Source organism: Poecilia latipinna, unplaced genomic scaffold (assembly GCF_001443285.1).
Source record: "Poecilia latipinna isolate Pla-1442-1.1 unplaced genomic scaffold, P_latipinna-1.0 Scaffold3283, whole genome shotgun sequence".
Lineage (NCBI taxonomy): Eukaryota > Metazoa > Chordata > Actinopteri > Cyprinodontiformes > Poeciliidae > Poecilia > Poecilia latipinna.
In genome coordinates, this window is record NW_015115899.1 from 29,497 (window position 1) to 52,569 (window position 23,073).

The 23,073-nt window shown below is 44.9% G+C and overlaps 2 protein-coding genes across 4 annotated transcripts in view; both read left to right on the forward strand.

The window, feature by feature from the left end:
* apoba (apolipoprotein Ba) overlaps nt 1–19,185 on the forward strand; it is a 29,615-nt gene extending 10,430 nt beyond the window's left edge. The window contains exons 10-28 of the mRNA XM_015023349.1: nt 542–686; nt 760–906; nt 1,007–1,215; nt 1,816–2,023; nt 2,104–2,274; nt 2,360–2,563; nt 3,262–3,426; nt 3,502–3,707; nt 3,798–3,980; nt 4,102–4,232; nt 5,704–5,914; nt 6,003–6,175; nt 6,264–6,439; nt 7,152–7,273; nt 7,365–7,738; nt 7,839–15,392; nt 15,467–15,578; nt 17,681–17,867; nt 17,946–19,185. Coding sequence (XP_014878835.1) covers nt 542–686; nt 760–906; nt 1,007–1,215; nt 1,816–2,023; nt 2,104–2,274; nt 2,360–2,563; nt 3,262–3,426; nt 3,502–3,707; nt 3,798–3,980; nt 4,102–4,232; nt 5,704–5,914; nt 6,003–6,175; nt 6,264–6,439; nt 7,152–7,273; nt 7,365–7,738; nt 7,839–15,392; nt 15,467–15,578; nt 17,681–17,867; nt 17,946–19,055 — 11,788 coding nt within the window. The 3' untranslated portion in view covers nt 19,056–19,185. The remainder of the gene's footprint in view (nt 1–541; nt 687–759; nt 907–1,006; nt 1,216–1,815; nt 2,024–2,103; nt 2,275–2,359; nt 2,564–3,261; nt 3,427–3,501; nt 3,708–3,797; nt 3,981–4,101; nt 4,233–5,703; nt 5,915–6,002; nt 6,176–6,263; nt 6,440–7,151; nt 7,274–7,364; nt 7,739–7,838; nt 15,393–15,466; nt 15,579–17,680; nt 17,868–17,945) is intronic.
* A 1,482-nt stretch (nt 19,186–20,667) lies between these two features.
* ldah (lipid droplet associated hydrolase) lies at nt 20,668–22,767 on the forward strand. 3 transcript variants are annotated; one of them, XM_015023354.1, is made up of 5 exons: nt 20,668–20,862; nt 21,428–21,543; nt 21,606–21,734; nt 21,837–22,006; nt 22,072–22,767. In XM_015023354.1, the coding sequence occupies exons 2-5, from the start codon at nt 21,435–21,437 to the stop codon at nt 22,372–22,374; spliced, it is 711 nt and encodes a 236-aa protein (XP_014878840.1). In that variant the 5' UTR covers nt 20,668–20,862; nt 21,428–21,434; the 3' UTR covers nt 22,375–22,767. The 3 variants fall into 3 exon arrangements, with proteins under 3 accessions (XP_014878840.1, XP_014878842.1, XP_014878839.1); XM_015023356.1 differs by lacking the exon at nt 21,428–21,543; XM_015023353.1 differs by lacking the exon at nt 20,668–20,862 and having other exon boundaries at nt 21,201–21,543.
* The last annotated feature ends 306 nt before the right edge of the window (nt 22,768–23,073 follow it).

Genomic DNA, 23,073 nt, shown 5'->3' on the forward strand with positions numbered 1-23,073 from the left:
AAAAATAAAAGATCCTCCAGACTCAAATAACACATAAAACGGATTTTTTTTTTGCGCGGCCCAGTACCAATTGGTCCACGGACCAGTACCGGTCCGTGGACCGGGGGTTGAGGACCACTGATATAAAGTACTCGGGGACCATTTCGCTACATTTAGCAGCCAAATACGGGACGGTTCCGTATTTTAAGGGACGGGTTTTGTCCTGTGTCGGCTTCAGCTCTCGGCTACAGTCACATTGTCAGGTCAGTTGCTACCAGTCACTAGCTTAGCTCCAGGTTCATTTGCTGCCTGCTCGTTTTGGACTGTTTGGGTCTGTCTCATCATGCAAAATTTAATGCTAACACACATGCTAATGTTAATGTTCATGTTAACATTCACCCTAACGGTCATAGGTTGTCAGTCTGAGTCTAATAACTTTAGAGAACATTTTTATCAAAATGCTATGAAAGCAACAGGTTTGATGCTAATGCTAACGTCTCCAGCTGTAACACGGTTGTGTGTTGCAGCTGGAGATTTGAAGGTTATAAATGTTTGCTTACAGTTTCTATCAGGGAGAGGTTACTCCAGAGATCACTGAGGTGTCAAAGTTCATGGAGACGATCCTAAACGACTGCTCAGAGGAAATACGGGACCCTGACCGGGACCCCGCTCCAGATCCCACAGAGGAGGCCTTCCTGGTCCTCAGGGTGAGCGAAGCTCCACAAGCATCGGACGTAGAGCCACACCAGCTGGTGGAGTGTGATTCTTCCTCTCCTGCAGGTTGTTGGTGTTATGGGTCGGGCCATGCAGGACGCCAGCCCATCACTCATCTTCTCGATTCTGCGATGCATGAGGAAACCAGATGTTCCCTTATCCAATCAGAAGGCAGCTATCCAGGCCTTCAGGCTGATGGACATTACTGCTGAGGTGGAACTCCTCATGCATCAAACATGATCTGGGTTATTTGGCTTTTTAGCAGAAAATGTTGCTGTTGTTACAAGAGCTCTGAATATTTGGTCTGGCACAGATTCGGCGCTCCCTGCTGGAGACGTACCAGGACCCCCAGAGTCCTGCTGACAGACGCCTGGCAGCGTACCTGGTGCTGATGAAGGACCCAGACTCCGGCCTCATCAGGGAGATCTGCAGTGGCCTGCTGGACGAGAAGGATGGGCAGCTAAAGAGTTTTGTGCTCTCTCACCTAAAAAACATCCAGAACTCTGGTGATAAGAAACCTGAGTGAGTAATCAGATTACATCTCCAAACATGGCCGGATTCATATTTATCAGGATCCTTTCTGAGGATCTTCTGGTTTTGGTAGGAGGAAATCATCAATAAATGCTAAAGCTAGACTGACTGGAGTAGAGCACAGAACACCTGAGATATGACTTTTGACCTATTCTAACCCTTCCCTCCAAGACCCTTCAAAATACTGGACCTTAAATTTAACCAGAACAGCCTTGCTCTCCGCTAAGATGTTCCTCCAGTCTTCACTAAATGAATATTTTAATTGTTTTCATTTAACCCGGTTGATTGATCCTCTGCAGGTCCGGTTGTTCTGCTGTTGAACCCAGGATGTTGGTGGGACCTCCGAGTCTTTTAGAACCCAGTCAGACTTGGCAGTAAACAAGCTCCAGGCTGATTATAATTTAATCTAATCATTGAGGACAACAATCAGTTCTGGTGCTTCTTCCAATCCTTTGAGTCCAGTTCGTTGTTTTTTTTGTTTTGTTTTGTTTTTTTTTAATGCTAAATAAATTGTAATGTGCCCATTTCACTGGGAGGAACTGATCGTCCAGGCGGTGAGATGGTTTCTAAACGTGATGTCTCTGTGTCCAGACTCAGAGAGCTTATTGGGGCAGCTCTGCAGGACAAACCGTCATCCACCAACACCATGTTTAATGGTTTGTCCAAGAACTACATGCTCAGCTCCCCGCTGGGTTCGGTCCAGAGCAACGTCATCTTCGACAGCGGGGACACGCTGCCCAAGGAAATAAAGCTGGAGGCATCTCTGAAGGCCTACGATCGAAGCGTTGATATGTTTGAGGTTGGTGACAGCAGATCAGTTCTTCATGATAAAAAAAACCCAGAAAGAGAAAGATTGTTCACCAGGAAGTGTCCTTCCAGGTTGGGCTTGAAGGAGCAGGATTTGAGCCGACAGTCGAGGCTCTTTTTGGGGAGAAGGGTTTCCTACTCGAGTCTTTCTCCAGGCTGATGAAGTTTGTAGGGGACAGAGCTCCGATGCTCCGAGGAGTTTTGGACAGGATTGCCCCTGGTCCAGGCAGAAAGAGGAGACAGGTGGCAGCAACTGTTGGGGTCATCGCCTCATTAAGGCTTCTGTATGAGGATTTCAATGAAGTCAATGCTGCTGATGTCTCCTCAGGTTCCCGAAGTTCATCTGAAGGCAATCAAAGACCGCTTCCGGCAGCTCCTTCATGACTTCCAGGTCTCTGCAGCTCCTGAAGCCACTGCCTTCCTCCGGCTGCTGGGCGATGAAATCGGCTATATGAAGATGAGTGAAATGAGAAAAATGTTCAAGACTCTGTTCATGTACTACCATGTCTTCATCAGAGAACTACCTGCACAGGTCAGACTGGCTTCACTGACTCTTTACCAAAATGACCCAGTCAATAGATTGTCTCAACAAACCCGACTATTCTCACACAGATCATCTGCAGGTAGAGACGTCTTGTTAAAGCCGAGTAATGACAGAAAGGAAAAGTTGCGGTTCCACACTAGGTGGGAAAACTTATGGCTGAAATGCCGCCTTTCTTCTCTAGTGGTTGAAAGGCGGAGCTGCCTTCAATGTGTTCTTGACCTCCACCAATAACTTCTGCTGTGATTAACTATGCAATGTTTCATGCTTTGATCATTTACTCCATGATGTTAATTTGTCATGGTTTGGATACGAAGCAGCTGGTTTGGTTGATGGAGCCTGATTTAGAAGTTACCTTTCAGGTAGAACAGTGTGTTTTTGAAGATAAATATTTAATTTTCATAAGATTTTAAGACTCACCTGGCTGACCTTACACTTCCCTCCTCCAGGCCAAATTTTATCCAGAAAGTTGTAGAAATACTTCAGTATTTATTGGGATGATGCACTTCTGTTTTAGGGACTGTCTTAATTTATCAGTCCAGGATGAAAATAGTCAGGCTACATTTCTGAATGTTGTCATAGTCGCATGATTTACAGAACTTTTGAAAGTATGTACCCCCTTTCAGAGACCAGAACGAAACTAGAACATTTCTCTGCCTTTCATCTACCTTGTGTTGCGTCACCATCAGGCCTTCTCCAAGCTGACCTCCAGCACCGAAAACGAGATGTTTCTCCACTACGTCTTCATGGAGACTTCCTTCTCTCTCCCCACTGCCTCTGGTTTTCCTCTCAAGTTCTCCTTGTCTGGAGTGTTTGCCGCCGGCGCCAGAGGAGGCCTGACCCCCTCCACAGTGGTAGAGCCTGTTTTCTTCATCATCAGGATTTCCTGCTTCTACATGCTTCACATGCTTCTTTCTTCCTTTCTGCAGACTGGCATGTCCTTCATGCCTTCAGGAGGTCTGGAGTTTATCACCCATATGGGTGTTCACCTTCCAGACTACGTGGAAGCAGGAACTGAGATGCTGACTAACCTCTACCATGAGAGCTCATTTCAGGCCAAAGTGACTGTGAAGAAGAACCAGGTTGAACTGTCCATCCCAGCTCCAAAGTCCAACCGTCCACTGCTCAGCGTCAGGTCAGCAGCAGCTCTGATGAAGCAACTGAAGTTCTTCCTCTGGTTGGTGTTCTGGTGTTCATTCTCTCTTCTCTTGGTGTCTGGATGAAGCAACAAGCTGCTATCCATCTCATCCGGACAAACTAAGCCGGTGCCATCTCTGGTGGAGGACCGGGTCGACCTCACTGACTGCCAGCCTCTGCTTAAAGGACTCAACCTCTGCACAGTGGTCAGCTACACCAACACTTCCTCTGTGGAAGAGGCACCTTCCTTCCCTCTGACTGGAGATGCTATGTAAGATGAACCTCTGCTCCAGACACAATGGCTTCAAGAAACACACATTTATTTAATTTTACCTTCTATTAAATTTTACACAGATAAACTAAGAAAGTCAAACTGTTGTCACTCGTTGAAGGTTTGCAGTTGAGCTCCAGCCCACAAGGAAGGTTTCCGAATACACGGCCTCCATCAGCGACGAGACCCTGAGGGAGGGCAGAAAGGGCCAACACAAAGTGAAATCCCTAAAGCTCACCCTGAGGGCAGAAGGTACCGGTCCACCCACTGATGTAACCGTTCAGATGGGCTCATTACATCTTGGATCCAGAATCTGAAACTTTCAGGACTGACGGCTGCAATGCGAGCCGTCCTCTGGGTTCTGATGGAGTTAATGGGGTGTTGCTGCAAATGCAAAACAGTCCAGTTTGAAGACTACCCATTAGTCCTAGTTGCAATAATAATAAGTATGAGGATGTCTGTCTGAACTCTGTGGTCCCTTAGGGCAGTGTTTCCTATCCCTGGTCTGCTCTGCATGTTCTAGATGTTTCCCTGCTGTAATTTATAAGGTGATTGTAATTTGTCTGATTCGGCTGATTGCAGTTCAACAAACGCCTGTCAACTGAAATCACCTGTCTGAAACAAAGAAACACCTCAAACATGAAGGGCAGTGTGTGGAGGACCAGGGATGGGAAACGCTGCGAAGGGGGTTTGGGAGTCACTGGGTTATTGTCATCTACGGTTTTTGAACAACTACATATTTTTTAAGGTCGACTACATCATGATAATAGTCGAGTCGATGTCGACTAGTCGCGGTGACGTCATAGTGACGTAAGCGCAAAACCCTTCACAACTACTTGGAGGCTTTATCAGCTATTTTCACTGCAAATATTGCCCCCCTCCCCTTCTCCCGCTTTTACTGAGTCTATTATGCAGAATTAAAAGAGCAATAAACAGATCATTCTTCGTGAGCAGTGGAGAAAAGTTCGTTGCACAAAATCGGATCTGACTTTTTTTTTTCCAAACACTGACTCATACTGATGACCTCTGGACAGCTACTCATATAGGAGTCAAATTATCACACTGACCACAACGGTGCTTTTGGAACATCACAAACCAAACTTATGAACGGATCCCGTTTGGTTACAGTTGAATTCAACGAAGCCTCCTGCTGCTCCTCCTGCTGCTCCTCCTGCTGCTCCTCCTGCTGCTCCTCCTGCTGCTCCTCCTCCGCCCGATGCGCATTTTATTTATATTTTTATACAATTTCAGCTTTCTGACGAACTCACCTAGTCCACCTTTCATTTCCTTGGAAAAATCTGTTTTGTCATGTGATTGCGACTAGTCAACTGGCCCAGAAAAAAGTCATTGCAGAGAAAAGAATCGACTAATTGGTGCAACCTCTATTGTCATCATGATCACCACCTGCTGGTGCTCCACAGGTATTACAGCAGTTTTTCTTTAAATGGGTGGGAAGAACTCCTCCTTCAGGCTGCGCTGAGGTCATTTCTGAATATTAACATCGAATCTCCTGTCACATTTAACTGGAGTCAGAGACTACAAACCACGTGGACTCGGGATTTATAAATATCCATAGTAGTGAAGCTGTGGCCTAAAAGCTAGTAGAAACCTCTGAGCAGTTTTCTGACAGACGTCTCGGAGTCAATACATTTTATTTTGAAACTGCTTGTTTCTATAGTTCTGATGAAACCCAAGAGATGAGTTAAAGTTTTTCTGCATTTAGGTGAAGAACCAACGGAGGCTACTGCATCTGTCAATTACAACCAGAATGAAAACACCTTTTCCGCTGAGCTGCTCATTCCTGCCTGTGACGTGGAGGCGACTGTCAGCCTGGCTGTAACCCGGATGGATGGAGACGGGCGGAAGACGAGACACTTCAGCATTGACGTGACCAACAGGAACGTCACACTGTTCTCTCTAGCAGGACGTGCCAGGTCAGTCCCTGAAAACTCTGCAGGAAACCAATGCTCAGCAGTTCATGGTGCTCTGCTGCAAGCGTCCATGCTCTTATCTTAAATGCAGACATGAAATGATGAAGGAGGTCATGATGCAGCTCCAGATGGACATCCCGTCTCTGGAAACAGATGCATCCATCACTGCAACCCTGAAAAATGAGGAAAATGTGCTGATGGACTTGGAATCAGTCCTTCACCTCTCTGCAGCTTCATTCCAACAGAAAGCTTCTCTAAAATATGGTATTTTTCACTGGTGTCTGAATTATTCTGGTTTTAAAACCTTATATTATCTGCATAGTGGAGTATTGTTTGGATTTTCCTTACTCAGATGAAGATAAAGTCCAGCTGGAACTGAGAACAGACCTGACTGCAGAGATAAAAAAGATGATTCCACATGCAGAAGATCGTCACATGCAGCTCCAGAAGCTCATCGATGATATGTTGGAGCAGAAAGTGGCAAAGACTGACATGAAGCTGCGTCACATAGTCACCAAAGGGATCGAGGTTCAAATGTTTATTCATGTCAGCAAATATTTTGTTGTTTTTAGTCCAGAAAACTCTCAAGTGTGGCAGGCCGTGTATTTGGTATCTGGTCCTTCAGTGGGGTTTACTGGTTTAATCCACCTCTATAATGTTACAATTATACAAGCCACCAATACTATAGTGAAGGTAAGGTAGTTTTATTTATGTAGCATATTTTCAGCAACAAGGCAATTCAAAGTGAACAAAAACAAGGTTTGGTATTACAAGTCTGTTCAGCATAAGGTTATCGGGTTTCCAAGTGCTCTAAATGGACCTGAGTGACAGCACGGACCCTAACGGCGTAGTATCCACAGCTAAGACCTTATGGACATTTCATTATGATATATTTTCATATGTTCACCATTGTACTGCAGCAGGATGTTTATGAGACGCTCCAGAGAGACAGGGGAGCGTGAGAGAGGGCTACATAATTTATGCAGCAGTGTTTACCAGTTAACCTACTAATGATTGAGAGTGAATACTGTAGTTATTAAAACAAGAAATCCAGTTTGGACTACTCCAAACATCTACACTACAGCCTACGGTGGTAAAAGAAATAAGAATAAAGCATATCATACTCACTTTCTGAATGTTTAGACAAACTCCATCCTCCTCTCTTTACACAGGAAAACCTCAATAAAATTATAGAGTTGACCTCTTTCTTTGACAAATTATCATTCATTTGTCTCTGAAGGCAGGCAACAACTGGCTGGACAAACTGATGACTCAGTTCCCTTCTCTTGCAAATCTTCGGAGTAAGAGGAGCATCTCAGACCTCATGTTGCCGCCCCTGCCTGAGAAACTGTTTCTGCAGTTGTAAGTCTTTCAAACAAAAATCTGAAGTGTCTTAAATATCAATAATAATTTCATTCCATCTCATAATTTGTGCCTGATTTGATTTTAACAGGGACAGTTTGTTTCGATACCAGTTCAACAAAGAAAAGGCAATCATCAGTCTCCCTCTTCCACTTGGAGGCAACACATCAGAGGAGCTGAATCTTCCAAAGACTTTGTCCTTTCCAGTCATAGAGTTACCACAGATTGGGTTATATATCCCAGCTAAAAATTTTGTACTCCCATCATTCAGAGTACCAACCTCTTTGGATCTCTCCATTCCTCTTCTTGGACTGGCTGAAGCATCGGCCAAGATCCACAGCAACTTGTACAGCTGGGAAGGGTCGATCTCTGGAGGCAACAGCACTGTAGATATTCCTAGCTACATAGCACGGTACAAGGCCATGGCTCAGTCCCCAATACGGTTACTTTCATATGAACTTGAAGGTAAACTCTCTTTTTAAAACGGTGTATTGTGTTGTTGAGGTGTTTTCCTGAGGATACTAAATACCAGGTTTCTGTATATTTTCTCTCTGCCTGCTTCTAGGGGTTGGGATGATATCAGGAAGAGCTGAAGACAATCTCAAGTATCTTCTCAACTGTTCTTTCAGCCACATCTTCATTGACAGCAGCTTCAGCATTACTGAAACCTTAAGAGTGACGGAGAAACTGAACGCTCAAGCCAATTACAAGTTAGAGGCCTTCAGTCCGTTGGGCCTTCAAACCTCTCTCCACTACTCTGCTCAGTCCACTTCTACTCTGAATTCGGATGAAGTTTCAGGAGATGGTGATCTTACTGGACTACTCAAAATAGCTTCTTTTCACACCAACACCTCTTATAGCCACAGCTACAATCTGCGTCCTCTGGCTCGAGAAGGAAGAGGAGAGTCCATCTTACGCTTTGACTCCCCCTTCATCCAGTTTCAAAATGTGATCCGAGGACTTTATGCAAACTCGGAGTTGAATATTGTATCTAAAACCAGTACCCAGAGAGATGTCTTTAAGCATGTCGCAGAGCTCAAGTACAAAGATGCACAACTGTCCCTGAAGTGCAGTGCTGTTGGGTTGGCATTGGGGAAATCCCTAAATAACATTGTTGAGCTTGGTGTATCAAGCCGGATGCTAATCATCAGAATTGAGTCTCAGGCAGACGATGACAACAGTCGGGTATACTCACTCATAACTGGGTCCCTGGGTTCAAACGGGCTCGAGGTTAACTCTGAAGGCTCCCTCACCTTTGAAGTGGGTCGGGCTTTGCATAAAGCATCTGTAAGAGCTGGAAGAGATGGTCTAAGCTTCAGTGGAATCAACAACATTCAGTGCAGCCCTGTCACAGTGGAGAACATCTTTGATGGTGCAATTGATGTCAATGGAGCATCCTATTCCTCATCTACCAAGGTGATGGCTGAGGAAGGCAGAGGAGAACTTGGATTTGGAGGTAAAATCACTCCTTCAGAGGCTTCTTTGTATGGTGACCTTAAAGGTCATGCTTACGATGCAGCCACAGCAAACAGCATAAATGTTGTGCTGAACAGAAGGGCCCTGACTTTCTCTGGTAACATGAAGGGAACCCTGAGGCAGATGTTGACAGAAAACAGCCATAAATTGACCCTCACTCTCTGGACTTTATCCCTCCGGTCCAAGATGGAGAACTTCATCTGTGAAGATCTTTACTACAGGCAAAACTTCAAGGTTGATGCGAAACCATTCATTCTGGGAGTTGACATCAACAACAAACTCAGATTTTATGACCTCAATTTGGACAAGGAAGACCACATGAAGCTTGAGCCCCTTAAGGCAGATCTCAGGGGAACACTGACTGGAGCTTTCAGAGAAGAAGAAAATATCAAACATACCTATGAACTCACCTACAAAGATTGGTCAGGTTCAATGAAGTACAGTACATCTGGAAACATAATGGATGCACATTTAAATCATAGCTGTGAACTTGAATTTGCTGGACTTTCCTCCAACTCAAAGTGTGAGGCGAAGTTAAGTTCTGAACCTTTACGTTTCAGTGGATACCTTCACATTCAGGCATTGCCTTTTAGTCTGGCTATTGATTCATCTATGGACAGTGCTGGAGAACTAAATCTCCATGGGAAGCACAGCGGACAGCTTTTCAGCACGTTGTTGGTTAAAACCACCCCACTAGCTCTTGGATGGTCACATGACTGCCGGGTATCGACCACTCACAGACTTCCTGCTAGAGAGTCTTTAACTAGCTTCAGCAACAAGTTTGAAGGTCTCTTAACTCCAAAAGACCAATCTTTGGACTGGAAAGTGAACTCCAAAGTGAACAACCATGCCTATGAGCAGAGCATCAATGCTTACAATAATCCTGAGAAGGTTGGACTTGAGTTATCAGGAGTGGCCCTAACAGACCTTCTCAGCAGATACGAGGGGTCTAAACCAGAACCACAAACGTTCACTATGGCTGGCTTCCTAAAGTACGACAAAAACAGTGACTGTCATATCATTGAGATCCCGTTCATTGAGAGCTTTCCTGAGCACTTTAAGATGACGGTCATCCGAGCTTTAGAATCCCTCCGACAGTTAATAGAAAATGCAAACATCAATCAGATCATCACTGACTTCAGAGCCAACTTAGATCAGCTGCCAATACGAGTGAAGAGATTCATGAGAAATCTTGACTTGGAGAACAAAGTTGGTAAAATAAAAGAAAGACTTGATTACTTGATCAATGAGTTCACTGTAACAATGGATGACTTGGAGCTTGGTGTGACCAATATGAGACAGATCTTAGAAAAAAATATTGTAGACATAGTTACAAAGGTACATGACTTCATCTCTTCATCTGAGGACTACATCAATGCTGGGCATCTGACCGATAAAATAACGACCATATTTTCATATATTGGAGATCAGCTTCATGCCTTTGATGCAAAATACCAAATTAAGCCGTGGCTTGTGAGAACACTTGATTTCATGGAGGATGTCATCAGACAAATGGACTTACAGAAGCTCAGGGAAAGCAGTGCAGCATTTCTGCATGATCTTGATATAAAATATGACATCCTGGAGACAATCAGGGAAAAACTGTCTGAGCTGAAAAATAACCTGGAGGATTTCAACCTTTCCCAGTTTGTGGAAGTTGTGAAGAACTTCTTGTTGTCATTTGACTGGGATTCGTATGTGCAGCAGCTTTCCTATCAAATCCCAGTGTTAGAGATAGCAAGAGTGATGGAATCGATGAATGAGGTAATCATCAACTGGTTCGATGAATATGAAATCCCCAACAAGCTAAATACAGTGTACTCATACTGCAAAGATACTCTTTTAAAATATGAAATTGATAATATTTTCAAGGACCTAATGGATCAAGCAGTGGTTCTTATCAGAGAATGGAAGATTGAAGAAACTGTGCAGTCAATCGTTACAGCTCTAAAATCCATCAAACTTGAAATTATTTACAATAAAATGATGGACTGTCTAAACAGTGTGATAGACAAGATGAGAGAAATTGACTTTAAAAACAGCATTGATGACTTTAATGAATGCATTTCCTCAATAGTTGAATCAATGAAGGATTTTGACTACAGCTCATTTGTTGATGAGTCAAATATTAAGATTGTTGAACTGACGGATTACCTGAACAATGAAATCAATAAGTATGAGATTGTGAAGAAGATTGAGGCTGTTAGGCAGTTTTTCAGAGAAATTCAAAATTCTATCTATACCTATCTGGATGAACTGAAAAACACCAAAGTGGCCGATGCCTTGAAGAAGGTGAAGGATGTGATTGACACTGCGTTTTACAATGATGTCAAACTGAAAGTTCAGGACATTCTGGAGGACATGAGGCAACGGATTCTAGACATGGACATTAGAGATGAAATCCAGGTCTACCTCCAGAGAGCAAGTGACTCCTACAGAAACATAGTTACCTTCTTTTCTGCCCACTTTGATGGACTCATGGAGTGGATGAAGACAATGGCTAGTGATAAGGTTGTTGACCAGATGAAGCAGGCGATGGAAGGAGTTCTGGATCAAATCAAAAGAGCTGACATTGAAGTCTCCACTTTTACTGTCCCTTTTACAGACCTGGAAATACCAGGATTCACCATCAACCTCAATAAATTGCAGGAAATTACCATTCCAGCCCAAATATCTGTACCTGAATTCACCATCCTCAGTTCATGTACCATCCCTGCTTTCGTCATAGACTTGAATAAGATCAAGACCAAGATAGTGGCAATCATTGATGACATCCGAGGGTTTCAGATTCAAATGCCTGACCTGGAAGACATCTTTGGCAACTTAAAAGTTCTTTACTTGTCTGAGCTGCCAGACATCACCTTCCCAGACATCGTTCTTACTGAAATAAAATTTCCAGCTATTAGCATTCCCAAACTAAATCTGCAGGACTCTGGGATGGAAATGCTTACAAATCCTGATGTGACATTTCCAGAGATTCCCACTGACATTTGCTTCCTAGTGTTTGGAAAACTCCATGGAGAATTTAGTCTTTCTTTTCCAAAGTATGTTCTTATTAACAAATTCAAAATTGAGAATTCTACTACAGATTTGTCAAACCCAAAGTTTACAGCCATATTTACTTCTCATGCTAAATCACCAGTCAAAGTCTTGGAGCACATCTTTGAAGTCGAAACTCAGCTGGAGGCTCCAAGAATGGAGAGCCTCCAATTCACACAGACCTTGAAGGCTACACACGTTGCCTTCTCAGTTGACCATGAAGGATCTCTGGCACTTCTTGGTTCTCCTGAAGAGAGTTTTGCCAAGTCTACCACCATAGTCACCACTCAGTTTTACACAGCTGACCTGGTTGGTAGTGTAGTTCTGTCACTGGAGAGTGGAGTATCTGCAGTAATAGAAACATCTTATAATCACAAACTGGACATCCCAACACTAGAAGCTTCCAGTCAAGCATCACTGAAGCAAAGCATGACAGCAAAAATGGACCCCTTTGGGGTTACTGTGACTGGTGAAACTAGCGGTACTGGGAAGTGGTCCATTCAAGACTTCTTTGATGAAGGTACCCACAGAACTAATGTAGAACTGAAAGTTGACTTTAACACTGCAAAGCTTACATGTGTAGGAGACATAGACTACCAGGCTTTGAAGTCAAAGCACACACTGACTGTTGAATCGGCCCTCTTAAGCCATATTGCTGTAAAAGCTCAATGTGAGTCCAAAACCCCATTTGCGAAAACCAGCATTCTGTTTTTAAAAGGAGAGGCTGACGTTGCAGACCTGAATGCTGCACTGATAGTCTCCCATGAGGCTGAACTCACTGGAGGTCTGGCAGGAACCATGTCCAACTCCTGGGAATTCAGAGCCCAGCCATTTGAGATTATTGTTGATGTTAAGAACAAGGTGAACTCCAAAGTTTTGCTCCCCCTAAAACTCACCGGTAAGGTGGACCTTGAGAATGATTATGGTGTCGTGATAAACTCGGAGAGGCAGAGCACATGTTGGTTTGCTTTAGTGAGATTCAATCAGTACAAATACAGCCACAACCTTACAGCAGAAAACGATGAGAAGAACATCTACCTCCAGTCCAGAGCAGAGGGAGAGGCTAATTTGGAGTTTCTGACCATTCCTCTCTCTATCCCAGAAATGACTTTATCTTATTTCCAAATCCAGACCCCTGGGCTTAGAGACTTTTCTCTATGGGAAGATGGTGGCTTGAAATCCTGGCTTATCAACCCTCAACAGTTATTTGACATGGACCTGAAGTTCCAGTACCACAAGAACCCAGACTCACACTGCTTTGAGTTGCACCTTGAACCAATCTACAGTGCAATCAACGACAACTTTGAAATCATCCAGGGTCAATTTGAAGCTTGCAGAGACAAAGTGGTCACACTTCTGAAAGATTCATACCATGAAGCAAGAGCACAGTACATCAAACACAAAATCAACACATCCAGTCTTCCACCAAAGATCTTCAGGGTCCCTGGATACAAAATTCCCTTTCTGGACATCCAGGTCTCTGCTTTCAGAGCAGAGATGCCAGCATTCAGTTACTTTGTTCCAAAGGAGGTCAGCACAGCGAGCTTCAGAGTCCCTGCTCTGGGATTCTCTGTACCGTCCTACACCTTTGTGCTCCCATCTTTCAGGCCTCCTATCATCCATGTTCCAGAAACTTTGGGTGAAATCAGGCTGCCCAGTTTCACCCTGCCTGCTGTACAGGACATCGTGGTGATCCCAGCAATGGGCAACATAACCTACGACTTCTCCTTTAAATCCACTGTTATCACCTTGAATGCTAACGCAGGCCTTTACAACGAGTCGGACATCATCGCTCGCTTCGGTGCATTGTCTGTGTCTGTGTTTGATGTTCTGAATGGAAAACTGGATGGGACCACCAGTTTGACAAGGACGAGGGGATTAAAACTGGCTTCCACTGTCACCTTAGAGCACAGCAACATTAAGGCCAACCATGAATGTTCTGTTAGCCTCACCAAGAGGAGCATGGAAACTTCTGCAGCCAGCTCTGTAAAGATTCAACTTCCCTTCTTCCAAATGGAAATGAGTCAGAATCTCAGTGGGAACACCAGAACCAAGCTGAGTCTTGTGTCCAAGAAAAAGCTGAGCTACATGTTTAATGTTCCCCAGATTGCATCTGTAGGCAAAGGAAGTGTTGACATGACCTGGAACCTCGAAGCACTGTCCTCTCATGTGTTACTGGAATCTTCTGCTCAAGGAAAGTCAGACATAATGACAGTGAACATGTTTGATATTGCAGGCAATCTGGAAAATAGGAAAACCTTCCACATCAGTGTTAATGGTCTGCGTACCACCAGCCAGACTTCCCTGAGCTTAAAGATGAACCAGCAGGAGAAGAGGAAACGAAGCCTAAGCCGCAACCTATTCTTGGTTGATTTGGAGAACACAGTCGCCTCTGTTGTTTCCCTACGCCAGGTTTTCACAACAGTTCAGTGTAAAAGCAACAACAATGTTCAGATTAGACATTTATCCATGAGTGGAACATATGTTGTTGGGGCGGAGCTGGATTTAGTTCCTTTAAAAACTTTCAAGACTAAAGTGAAGTGTGAAGCGGATCAGTTGAGCAGTTTGGCCGACGCCGGTCTCAGTCAGGAGATAAACATCGTTATCAGTTCTGAGAAGCAATCATTCTCCTGGAGTCTGGAAGAACATCTGGGATCAGTCATTCATGGTTCTGAGTGGAATATCTTCAACGAAGGATCTGAAGCAGGCATGACTTTTTCTGGGTCGGTCGGGGGGAACCTGGCCTTCCTGATGTCCATCAGACTTCCTGTTTATCAGAGGACGCTGTGGGACGTGCTCGGATTTGATGAAGTGTCAAACATCGATGATGTTCAGTTTTTGAACTTCTCTTCTGCTGTTGTCTACACAAAAAACACGGATGGCTATGACTACCAAATACCAGCTCATCTTCTGGAAGACAGTATCATGTTCCATCTTCCAGCATTTAGCATCACTCTGCCTTCCTGGCTGAAAGAAATCCCTCACTCCATCAGGAATATCGATATGAGATTAGAAGATGTGGTGGTCCCAGATCAGGTCCAACTTCCTCCTGCAGTCCTCGTTCCTGCCTTTCATGTCCCGTTTACCAGCTTGGATATAGAGTCCTTCACAGTGGATCCAAAGAACCTGAACATCCCTAAACTGATCACCACCAAAGCTTTCAACATCAAGCTCCCCGGCCTGCCTGTCATATCAGTGCCCAGTTATGACATTAACACTGAGTATCTCCGGGACAAGATGTCCTTCCTGTCCTTCAAGATTCCACAGTTTGACATCAGAGTGTCTCCTTTCACCTTACCCAAATCCATCACCATTGGAGATCTCACCATCAGTCTGCACAATATCACGAGTCACATCTCAAACTTCAAAATGCCTACGATGGTCATCCCAGAACAAAGAGTGGAAATCCCAGAAGTTGTTCTACATCTTCCTTCTAGCATCTTCATCCCATCCTTTGGTACCCTAAGTGCCACTTTAAATATTTCCTCTCCTATCTACAAAGTATCAACTACTGTCTCTGTGAGCAACAAGGACCCTGTCCTCGAAAGTTCCGTCAGCTCCAGCTGCACGTCCACCTTGGTCTTCATGGAGTATGATCTCACTGGTAGGACAGACATGATTCCTCTATGGTCCCTGAAATATCTTCTCTCATGTTCTTATCTCTGGTTGTTTTTCCAGCCTCTGCAGTTGTTAGATATGACGATGAGATGCTTCAGCTAAATGGGAACGGCAGGTTGACCCACAAGGATGGAAACATGAACTGGCAGTATGTGTTGGACCGTCCACTCAGGTTGGTGTTTGACGTCATGACTCCCTGCTCTGCTGTTAGCTGTAGAGGAATGAATTGGGATAATCTCTCCCAACAGTAATCATTATTACCCAACATATTCTGTATCTCTTTGGGGAGAATAATCCAAACTATCCTCATTACGACGAATGTCCTTCATCTAGTCTAGCAGTTCTCAACGTGGGCGGTACCGCCCCCCAGGGGGCGTTCAGAGGACGGCAGGGGGCGCTGGCAGAAATTTTTACAAAAGGGGGGCGCTGGGATTCCTTTGGGGGGCGTTTGGTCGAAGGTAAACTTTACACCTTATATGCACAACAATACCAGTTTAGACTTTGAGCAACTTGGTAAAACTGTATTGTGTAACATTAAACCATGCTTGGCTGCAACTGTATCGATGGCAGCTCTTCTTCTCCTTCTATTCAGTGTTTGTAGCTTCTGGCGCAGCTCCGCTCCTGCTACCCTGCCCTGCATGAATAGGTGGGCCCCATGTGGGGGAAAGGAGGGCTGACATATGCTTCCCATATGCATTTGTCCACGGGTTCCACAGTGGCCCCACATGGGTTTGCCCATATAGGACCACAGCCTACGTGGGCCCTAAATGGGAAAACCCATGTGGGCCCACCCAATATGGGGCCCACCTAGGCATGCTGGCCGGGATGTTTCTGTCTCATACTTGTATGGCAATAAAAGGACCTGGAACTTTTGTTTTTCCACTGAAAGCTCTGGGTTGCACACTAAATGCCATGTGGGTGAAGTTTTATGGATGATACTCTGATGTCCCATTCTCCTGAAGGCAGCACAGAGCTGCATCACCAGAAACCGACAGAAACACTGAAGAGAAGAAGAGCTATGATTAATGTAGTTACAGTTCTATCCATGTTTTAATGTTGCAGAGCTCAGTCGGTTTCCAAATAGATCAAAGTTTAAACTGTCATTTTGTTCATCTTTTATCTGCTCATTTTGTGGAATATTTTACAACTAGAAAATGGCACAGAACAAGAATATTTTTTCCACTCTGATTGGCTGCTGTTAGGCCTACTGATTTTAACTTGAATGTTCATTGCATTTTTCATAGACGCCTGTAAAAATAATTTCTATTCCCATTATTTTTTTGTTCTCTGGGAAATTATTTTTGATGATAAATACAGAAACAAGCATACAAATCAAAACATCTACAATAGTGATAGTAATATTAATAATAAAATAATAGTCAGTGCAAAGTAGCCTACAAATTCTTTGGTGGGGGGCGGTGAGGGACCTGGATAAAGGCTAGGGGGGCGCTGGCCCAAAAAAGGTTGAGAAACACTGGATTAAGCCTTATTTCCACTGTGTAGTTCAGAATGCTATTTTGTCTGTTTCCATTGTAAAGGCGACTTTTGCAAAAGACTCATATCACACCATTCCTGGGCCACCTTCCGTTGTAGGTCCATAGGACAATGTTACAGTCTGTTTGGGGTGGAGCTACTGATCCCTTACCAAGTCGCATCAACCTGTACTTGAACTGCATTCCCCCTTACCAAACCGCACTGATCTGTGCCATACCATTCAGTGTAGACAAGGAATTAAACGTTACAATCCTGACTCTGTTTCATACTACACATTTTACTCCACTCACACAATAAATCCTGCCTGGTTCTGACCTTTTAAGGAAGAACTTTGCACATCAAGACTGTAATGTTCTGCCTACCTGCAGCAAAAACATGTTCAATCTGATTTCTAATCCCCTCTGGGAAGACTCCACTCATGGCAAGAGCTGCATTTTAACATGTTTCCACTGTTTCATTAATAAATGATCAAACTTTAGCTTTACTCACATGTTGCTGAGAATGTATTGCTCACAGATAAAAAAAAAGAGCAGGAAATAATGAAACAGTTATGTTACTTTGTGGAGGTCATGTAACTAATTAAAACACTGCTATTGGTGAGCATCATTTAATGAGGTCCAGTCAACATGGGGTAGCTCTGTGGCTGTGACCTCATTGATGGTTCTCTGGTTCCTGACATTTGCAGGGAACCTCAGGTCAACAGTCTATAATTACAGATGTCTCACCTGAGCAGCGGTTCTTCTCCCTGCTGGACCCGCTCTAACTGTGGTTGTTTCACAGGGAGTCTCGTCATACCCTAGATGTCGACATCACCAGCCGGGTGTTCACAGACGCAAGTGTCCGTTGTGCCTCCCGTAAGGACAGCATCACAGCATCCGTGTGGTCTCCGTCTGCCGGGTTCCTGGGTATTCACCTTCAGCGAAGGTCTTCGTCACAGCTGCAAGGAAAAGTGTTTAGCAGATATCTAGTAAGCCTCTCTGATGCTCACACTTCCTTTCTAACCACACTTTGACGTTGCTGAGGTTGTTTCTCCTCTCCTCTTCAGTCCACTCCTGGGCAGGACACCAACATTCTCACTGCCAAAGCATCGCTGAGGAACTCGGACAAGCTGGTCCTGCAGACATCATGGAGTTGGGACTCTGTCAACGATCTGATCATGGGTTTCAAGGACCGGATCCCTCTAATGACCAATGCTCTGATCAAGTTCCTCAACAAGTACCACACCTCACACTTTGGCTTCGACCTGAACCGAGGTTCTGTGAAGCTGAGAAACGCTGTGCTCAATCTAATAGAGAAGATTCACCGGGAGTTTCAGGATTTTGTCAGCACGATGCAGGACTCAGTCCAAACCACTGCTGATCGAGGAAAGGACACCTATATGAAAGCTTCTGACATCCTAAGGTTCACCGATATGTTGAATCTTACAGACATCCTGATGGATGAGGTCAGAGGTGGCCTCAAGCACACCTGGCACAGTACAGACGTTCTGCTATGTCCGGTCAGAGACTTCCTCAACAATAAAACCTTATCTGTTCCTGGATCAGGGGAGAAGATGTCCATGATGGAGATGTTTTCCAGCGTCATGAAGGGGATTTCTGAGCAGATCAGGTGGGCGGCATTCACCATTCCCGGGACTGATGTTGTTCTTGATGGAAACAAGATCATGGAGACTGTGAAGAGAGACGTAGTAGCTATGGTCCATCATGTCATGGAGTTTCTTCAGAGGACCCTTAAAGATGTGTTGCAGCTCCTGGCTGAGAAAGCAGAGCATCTCCGTGTTTACGTAGAAGATCAGAACCTGAAGCTTTCCCCACTGGTCCAATTAGTTCACAGGAAGATCGGAACCTTCTCTAGACAGCACACAGACCAAGCACAGACATTTGTCTCTGCATACAAAGACCTTGTCCAACTGAAGGTCCATGAGGCTTACAGCGCCTTCAGCATGGAGAGAGTGAACAGCGCCACCAAGGGTTTCATCAGCACATTACAGTCTAATCTCTCTCAGACAGTTAGCGAAAGTCTGAACGTGATGAAGACGGTGTCTCAGAGTGCTGCGCCGCACATCCGAGTGGGGAAGGAGAAGCTGGATGTAGAAGTTCCTCTCCCTTTCCTCTGGAAGTCCTTCAGTGAATGGCCAACTCTGCTCAGACCCTGAACGCCCAACCAATCATTGTCTAACCCTATCCCTCACATCCAGGTTCCTCCAGGTCCCTGTTGGATCGTGTTGGTACATTATCCATGTTTTTATCTTTGGCAGAATAAATAAATAGAATGATGAGAACATGTGTTCCAGTTTTGTCTCATGTTTCTAAAACTGTACAGTCCAGTAATCTTCAGGATGATTTTCTGTACGAGTCTGTTTCAGTTTTGTAATTTATGCATTTTAGGGTCTTTTTTGGTAGATTTAATGGACCTTTAATGAACAATGAGTAGTTCCTTACGCAAGTATTCACAGCTCTACATTTTTCCACAAGTTTTTAAAATTTTTCCAATCCCACACTTCACTGTCAGATAAAGACAAGTCTACTTATAGCGCCCCCTGCTGGGTGGAGGGTGTTGCGTGGGAAATGCTTCACCTCAGTTCTGGTTAAAGTTTTCAATTAAATAAAATAAACTGAAACAGCTTCAAAAACATTCCAGATGTTATTTATCGTCGTGTTGGATTGGAGAGGGTGTTCTGTCAGATAGTCATCGCTTAGCTCAGACATGTATAAGCAGTTATTACCATATGATTTTATTTAATCATCAACATAGAATCATGACGTAGATCATCATACATGTTATTAACAGCTGTGTGACATCCTGACTTAGCCGTTAAGTAGGTTAATGAGTTTTACACGGTGTGTTGTTTATTGACTGCAGCTGCAGCCAGACCAGCTTTAAATACACTTTGAAACCACGACAACGCATCTATATCTATCTAGTTATCATATTATGTGATATTATAGACAATTTAATGACTTATTTTCGTCATAACTTGTGCTGAACTGAACTCCGCTGCATGTATGCTATCGTTTGGCTAACAGATAGAGAACAGGCGCAAGTACACAACCATGCTGATGACGTAGACGGTGCGTAGTCATTCAGTAAAGCTCCAACTGTTATTTCTCTCCAAAACTGTTTGGGTTTGTGGAGAAAAATAAAATGATAGGTCAAGTTTCGGAACACAATATGGAGAACCGAACCAGAACCAAACCGGTGTTACACCGGCATCCTAAGATTTTTTTTTTTTATATATATATATATATTTTTTTAGCTCTTTACCAGTAGGGGGCGCATCTGATATCCAGTTCTTCTTTCAGAAACCTTTGCGCACCTCTCAGTGCTCCATGGAAACGTCAGCTTTGTGGGAAACACGTGACCATGAGCTGGATTTTCTGCTAGTCCAGAGGTCCCCAAACTGTGGGGCGCGCCCCCTAGGGGGGGCGCCGTGTCATTGCAGGGGGGGCGCGGGAAGACGTCTGGATGAAAAAAACAAAACAAAACATGAACACTGTATGCGCTCGGTTTTTACCTTAGAATGGCCAACTCTGTTATTCCTATGTCAATTTGACACAGTAGAGGCTTCCACACTTCCCATATTTGTGTCCTCTGTCACTTTTATCAGCAGTTAAAACTGTTTAATCCGTTGTTAACATGTTGTAACCTGTTTTTCCGAGCCGCCTATAAACGCAACATGAGCGCTACGACGCTCGCGCTGGGTTTCCACCTGTGAAGGAGACCTGCTGCTGCTGGGCGGAGCTACGTAGGTTTGTGTTAGAATAGTCTAACATCAATTGATTAAATCCAGAATCTTCTGACTTCGGCACTTTTGGTTCTGACGGCAGAAATTCCGAGTCTCTGCTGCGCCTCAAACGCAGCAACGCAACAACTTAGCTAGCCAATCAGAGAGCAGTAGAGAGCGGAAGAAGCGCTCTGATCGATCATGATCGATGACCAGCTCGTTTGACCGTATTTACCAGGTAAGCTCTACAAGATTGGCTGAGCAGACTCCGGGTGGACCGGTCCAAACGCCAGGTTTCCTCCAGAACCGGGAGAACCTCTGGGTTGGTGCTGTTAGACATGGTGATGCGTTCAGGGACAGTTTCGCTACTTTAGTTTCTTTCTTCTGTATTATTTATTTAGGGAATATTGTTCTGTAGCAAAATCAGAACCAGAATCAGAACCGTAACTGACGGCCAAGGAGAACATACTGTTCCAGGAAGAGATCCGGTTCTTGTACAAGAATCAATCCAGAATTCACAGACGAATAAAAGCTGATAACATCAGATCAAAGGTTCATTCAGTAATCTGCTGGAATAACGCGAACCTTTAACTCCATCATTTCTCTCTGGTCCAAAGTCTCCTGGTGAACCCGGGAGTCCAAACCCGTCCAGAACCTGTCTGGATTCAATAAATGAATCAATACCATGATCAGGTTCTGCAGAGAATCTGGTCCAAAGACGACAACGTCCGTTTGAAAGCGAAAACTTTAAGAGTTCCGACCGATCAGAACACCGGACTAACGGGAGGTTCTGGTTCCGGCAGGCCCAGGATGGAGACCCAGTCAGAGTTTTTCTTCTGCAGCGGAGCAGCCACCGAGGTTCTGAAAGTCGGTTCTTTTCAGCTGTCAGGAGAAAAAGTGCTGCTGCTCCTCATCCCAGGTGGGTCAGAACTTCCTGCTGGGGGTCCAGATCAGCTGATCCAGTACTTCCTGTCCCCACAGGAAACCCCGGGGTCGTGGGCTTCTATGAGAGCTTCATGCGGACGCTGCACGGCCTGCTGGGAAGGCCCGTCTGGGCGGTGAGCCACGCCGGCCACTGCGCTCCTCCGGACTCCATGGACCTCGTAGAAGGTAGGTCCAGTTCTGGCCTCAAAACCTTGTTGGTCCGGCCTGGTTCTAGCAGCAGAAGTGGGTCGGACCCGGTTCTGATGGTTATGTCTGCTTGGGGTCCAGATGGTGCGGCGGCGGCGCGACAGGACGTGTTCGGTCTGGACGGACAGATCCGACACAAGCTGGCTTTCATCCAGGACCGGGTCCCCAGAGGAACCCGATTGGTTCTGGTGGGCCACTCCATTGGCTGCTACATGATCCTGGAGATGATGAGGAGGAGCCCCGAGCTGGAGGTCGGGAACCGGAACCAGAACTGGGTCAGGTCCGGGTCGCGCTGACCCGTCTCGTCCTCCTGCAGGTCCTGAAGGCCGTGCTGCTGTTCCCCACCATTGAGCGGATGGCCCAGAGCCCGCAGGGAAAGGTCATGACCCCGGTGCTGTGCCAGCTGCGCTACCTGGCCTACCTGCCGCTCTTCCTGATGTCGCTGCTGCCGCAGCGCGTCGCCGCCCTGCTGCTCCGTCTGCTGCTGCGCGGCGTGCCGGCGCTGGACCCATGCGTGCTGCGGCCGTCGCTGGACATGTTCTCTGGAGACTGTGCAGGTGGGTTCTACCGGGTCTCTGCGAGCGGTCAGCATCTTTCTCTGTATCACGCAACCTCCTAAATCTAGTGGTCTGGCTTTTACCATAATATTTTTACTGCAAAAACACAAAATTTCAGCAAATGTCTAGTTTTTAATATTTCAAAAGACTTGAATTAAAAGAAAACCAACTTAAAACTAAGCTGTCAGCAAATGAAGAAGCTTTTCCTGATTATTTAAAAAATGCAGCGGCAGATTTTGTCACAAAGTTATTTGCCGTCAGAAACGTTCCAGTTGTTTTATCGATACGCAGGAACAGTGACTGTTTCTGATATGACATGAATACTAGACCCTCACTGAGCGCTGAGTCCTGCGTTACGTCGCCGCCATCTTGCATGTGGCAGCAGAGGATCGGAGCTCCTTAAGTCCTGTTCTGTGTGTTTCAACCGTTTTACGAAACAAACTGGATTCATTGGCATTACCTTTCACAGGTAAGGATGAAAGATCAGAATTACTTTGCAGCCAGAAATTCGCTTTTAAACAACCGAGAAATATTTCCTATGTAGCTAAATTAGCCCGAAATAACCGCTGATTGTTAGCTTAGCAGCTAAAGTTTTCATACTGTTTTCTAATGAGAGAGCTGATGAGAAACCGCTGTTGGAGGAGAAGTTAATTAAAAACCAGAGGATTTAGTGAGGAAAGATCAGTCAGGGTCAGAGCTGGAGCTGTTGTTCTTCAGTCTGTTTCCAGCTCAGCTTCACCATGTCGGTATTTAGCTATAAA